The 5,117-nt window shown below is 50.4% G+C and overlaps 1 protein-coding gene across 1 annotated transcript in view; it reads right to left on the bottom strand.

Annotated features, from left to right (window-relative positions):
* Positions 1–246: 246 nt before the first annotated feature.
* LOC310815669 (transcription factor COE3) overlaps positions 247–5,117 on the bottom strand; it is a gene marked incomplete at both ends in the record, with an annotated part of 27,164 nt that continues 22,293 nt past the window's right edge. The window contains 3 exons of the mRNA XM_083685546.1: positions 247–278; positions 811–900; positions 2,760–2,942. Coding sequence (XP_083541672.1) covers positions 247–278; positions 811–900; positions 2,760–2,942 — 305 coding nt within the window. The remainder of the gene's footprint in view (positions 279–810; positions 901–2,759; positions 2,943–5,117) is intronic.

Here is a 5,117-nt window from a genome sequence, read left to right as displayed (position 1 = left end):
GTTCTAATTAAGCCACATTTAAAGGTACAGTCTGCTGTAGGCCGGGGACTTGGTATTTTTCTGTTTTGTTGTTGTTGTTGTGCTGTTTACTGGAGTGGGAGGGGCTTGGAGGACGGTCCTGTGGGAGGGGCTTGGAGGACGGTCATGTTCTGAGGGATGCTGGGATTGGAGCTGCTGTCATAGAAATTGGTCGGAGCCGGCGATGATGTCATGGTGACGTCATGGCTGCGGCTGCGGGGCTCACCTTCACATTGGTGGGACTATGAGACCTGCCATGGCTGGAGGACAACAACAACAACAACAACAACACACAAACAAACAAACAAACAAACAAACAAACAAGTCAGCTCGAATGTCTTAGACACACATTTGACATCAGTCACACACTTGTTTTGTATCGTGCGATACAGTCATGTTTTATATGCATGGAAATATGCATGACGGATTATCTTAACAAACCTACAGCAGAAATCATATCAAGAATCATATCAAACACAGTCAATATGTCACTCATAACAAAACAACATCCAATCATTCCCTCTACATCAACAATAACCAACCAAACAGTCATTACGATCAATACGTCCCTCAGAATCCCCCCCAAAATCAACGTTTACCAAATTTAGCAAAAAAGAGCCAGTTCAGTTATGGATCAACTTTGAGCTTTATGACTATTAAAAATACGACTACTACTTTGTTGTGGTGAGAGAGAGTAGAAGCATGCCTGACCTACCCCTCTCTATCATCGACCCAGAGAAGTGTAGAAGTGGGCGGGGCCTAAGTAGCAGGAGAGGGGCGGGGAATGCTCACCCTGAAGGCTGCTGCCATTGGACGAGGTGCAGGTGGGGGGCGGGGAGGTCTGTGGCCGCACGACCGGGGCGAAGGCGCTCTTCTGTTTGACTGCAGAGATCATAATGGACAGGAAGACAATGAATAAGGGCCTACCGCAACGGACGGGGGGTGGGGGTGGAGGAGGGGGGGAGGAGGGGGGGAGGAGGGAAGAGGGGGGGAGGAGGGAGGAGGGAGGAGGAGGAGAAGGTAGAGGAGGAGCGGAAGTAGAGGTAAAGGGAGAGCAGGTAAAGGGACAGACAGGCAGACAGACAGGCAGACCCACAGAGAGACAGACAGACAGACAGACAGGCAGACAGACAGGCAGAGAGGCAGACAGACAGACAGACAGGCAGACAGACAGGCAGAGAGGCAGACAGACAGACAGGCAGACAGAGAAACAGACAGACGGGCAGACAGACAGACAGACCCACAGAGAGACAGAGAGACAGACAGGCAGACAGACAGACAGGCAGACAGAGAGACAGACGGACAGGCAGACAGAGACAGAGATTGGTGAGTGACTGGGATTGGATGAGGAGTGAGAGGAAACCCATGCATGGAGGGTCTGGAGGGGTGATGGAGGTGCACACACTGCTGCCAAAGTTGATCCATAACTTGAGAGGCCCGTTTCAAACTCAAACAATACCTGGTTCTGGAGGATAGCAGAAAATTCCATCCAAGTCCATACAAAAATGTGTGTGTATGTGTGTGTGTTTGTGTGTGTGTGTGTGTTTGTGTGTGTGTGTATTTGTGTGTGTGTGTGTGTGTGTGTGTGTGCACTATGTATTCCCTCCCCTTCCTGAACAGGTTAACTGCTACGTTATAGCACCAACAAGGAAGCAGCCCCACTATGCAAGCTAAACAACTACACTACCTACGATGCACGCTGACGGCGACATCCAAAATACAGAAATTCTAAATGGAAGTCTAAAATGGATCGTGAAGGAAATGTAAACATGATCAATCACCCCCCCCCCCCCCTTTTTTTTTTTTTTTTTGCCAATTTGACATCCGACTGTATCTCTACGAAATAAATACGTTTCTCGTTTTAATCTAGTTTCATCTTGTTTAATCTGGGTCTTGATTAGATGATTTTGGGACGGGTGAGGTGTGTTGTTGCTAGTGGAAGACTGTGGCAGTGCTGGCTGGAGTATGAGGGCGTGATGAGGACGTTAGTAACAGTAGTTAGTAGTAGTGGTGGTTAGTCATGAAGGAGATGAGAACGAGGGATGAGGAGAGGATGAGGAGAGGATGAGTACAGTACATGTTTACTGTGTCGCAGAGACACACGACACATCGTTCCTTCTGTAGACCTATGAAGGGAGGCTGGCGGAGGTAGACATCGGAGGACGGGCTCCTTGGAACGCATGGAACGGAACGGGACACAACGTGTTTGATACCGTTCCTCATTCCGTTCCGTGCGTTACAAGGAGCCCGTCCTCCGATGTCTACCTCCGCCAGCCTCCCTGTAGACAGAGCAGAGCAGCCTCAGAAACACATCATCCAGCTTCATGTATAACCAGACGAGAACCCGCTTTGTATTTGAACCCAGAGACGGTCGTTGTGTCTAAACAGAGTCCCAGTGAGACTTCGCAGCCAAAACAACAACAACAACAACACTGTTCCCTTCCCAGAGGGGGCGCCAGAGAGACTTGACCCCTCTACTGTACAAAGGCCGTGAGCTTGGGTCGTGACCCCTTCTCAACTCCTTTAGCTCAGGAGGATAATATAACACACTCTTATGGCACGCAGATAAACCTGGGTTCGAAACCCTGGTCTTGCGGCACATCAGGCTGAACACATCGTGTCGGCTTTAGCTCAATAGGCTAACATAGTCTTTACAACACACACACACACCCACGCACGCATGCACACACACACACACACACACACACACACACACAGGTACGGCACGCCGCGGTGCTTACTTGCGTAGGGGGAGTTGGCGGCGGACCCGTTGAGGAAGCTGGGGGACCCGGGGACCCCCAGGTTGGTCATGCCCGCCCCGTAGCCGTTCATGGTGGAGGTGATGGCGTTGTAGTTGGACTGCTGGGGCGTAGAGCTGGGCACGTACCCCCGGGGGGACACGCTGTTGGAGTTACGAGAGTAACCTGGAGGGGGGGAGGAGGGGGGAGGTCAGAGGAACGGTTGGTCAAATGTGACGTACACATCATGTGGATAGTGAAGATACTGTGAAATGTGTTTCTGTTAAATACTTTTTTTTTTTTAACTGGAGAAAAGGGGGGGGGGAGAGGGGGAGGGGGGGGTTGATCAAATGTTATCAATAGCTAGGATGCCGTTAAATGATGCCAGTAGGCTTGTGGGACCAGATGTCCTGATGTGAAAATCTGTTTAACCACGTTTTTCCTGTTCTACTTAAACTGTTCAGGTTGAATAGTACACTCTGTGGTTTAAAGAGGGGATTGTCCCTCCTCTCTCCCCCTCCTCCCCTGTTCTCCACTGTTCTCCAGACATGTGTTTTCCATTCCCTCTCTCTCTCTCTCTCTCTCTCTCTCTCTCTTGTTCTCTCTCTCTCTCTCTCTCTCTCTCTCTCTCTCTCTCCCTCCCTGATCCCAGGATCCCAGGGCAGCGCTCCATCAATCGTTCTCCTGCTGGGAATAACCCCGCTCCCAAACCAGGAAGTAGAGAGAGAGAGAGAGAAGGACAGAGAGAGAAGGACAGAGAGAGAAAGCGAGAGAGAGAGAGAGAGAGAGAGAAAGCGCGCGAGAGAGAGAAAGAGAGAGAGAAAGTGAGCGAGAGCGAGAGAGAGAGGGAGAGAGGGGGGGGTGGAGTGCTGCTTGGCACACAGTGTGTTTCTCTGTGTTCTCTGACAGAGCAGCAGCAGAATGTTCTGGACCCTCCGCGGGCCGTGACACCCAGAGGACGTACCGTACGCTTCTACAGCAGAACTCTGGGACCACCAGAGCTCCTAGACCCAGGTCAAAGGTCAACCCTGTATCGTCTCCGGTTGAGTGTAAAACTATGCGCGTCATCGTTTGTGAATCGTGAATATTGTTTTCTTTGGCAGCTGTCTTGGACCAGGTCTCTCTTGAAAAACAGATTTTTATCTCAATGAGACTAACCTGGAATAAAGGTTAAATCATAAAAAGCAGATGTATTACAAACCCCTACGTCCACATGAACACAATCATGGAGGATATCACACAATAAAGTCCTTGACGTGTTTCCGTTGTGGCTGTTCAGTACGGCTTGGGGTGGAGGCAGGGGAAGATGGAGGGCAAGCTAGTGGCTAGTAGCTACTGGGGAGGTAGGGGATGATGCTACGCTACGCTAAGGCTGTAGGAGGATGCTAAGCTACATTAAGCTACATTACAGCTACATTACAGCTACAATAAGCTATATTAAGCTAAGCTACACTAAGGCTGTAGGAAGATGCTAAGCTACATTACAGCTACATTAAGCTACATTAAGCTAAGCTACGCTAAGGCGGTAGGAGGATGCTAAGCTACATTAAGCTACATTAAGCTAAGCCAAGCTAAGGCTGTAGGAGGATGAAGGGCAGGCTTGCCTGCAGGGGAGGTAGGGGAAGATGCTACGCTAACTCTACCCTGCTGTTGCTAACCGCCACAACCAAACCGTACTCTGGAGGTCAGTCACGTTTATCGACCTGTCGCCGGGTCGCCCCGTTTTCCCTCCAAAAGTAAACCGTCAACGTGAAGTACCTCCAGCGCGAGGAGTGCTATGAGAGGAGAGCTACGGTGCTAACCCGTCCAGTGGGAGGACATCGTGACGTAAAGCAGAGCCGTTGGCGAGTCCAGAACATTCCTCCTGTGTGATGTCATCATAGCTGCTGTTTCTAGTCACGTTTTAATCATCGTACCGTACCGTACGGAATCTGTACGACCCACAAAGAATTATTAGAAAGTTCTAGAAGAGCGGAGGGGTAAACACTGGTGTGTTCCGATACGGAATGATGGAATGATGGAATGATGGAATTCTGTATTTCTAAGAACAGGCTTAGAAGTTCTGTTCCCATGATCTCAGAGGTTCCTGTAGGTGTTTCTGTCTCTGTGTCCATGTGAAAAGCAGACAAAGGGAGGGATGGAAGGAGGGAGGGAGGGAGGGAGGGAGGGAGGGAGGGAGGGAGGGAAGGAGGGAGGGAGGGGGGAGAGAGAGAGAGGTGTCAGGGGAGAGAAAACAGCTCAGGATATCACTGGCTTTTTGTTTCCTCTGTGTCTACAGTGTGTATCCAGCCAGCCCTCCTTCACTCCATACCTCCCTCCCTCCCTCCATCTTCCCTCCTTCCTCCCTCCCTCCCTCCCTCC

This window comes from Argentina silus (assembly GCF_951799395.1).
Source record: "Argentina silus genome assembly, chromosome: 15".
Taxonomy (NCBI): domain Eukaryota; kingdom Metazoa; phylum Chordata; class Actinopteri; order Argentiniformes; family Argentinidae; genus Argentina; species Argentina silus.
The sequence above is the reverse complement of the archived record's forward strand: the minus strand, read 5'-3'. Positions and strand labels throughout refer to the sequence as shown.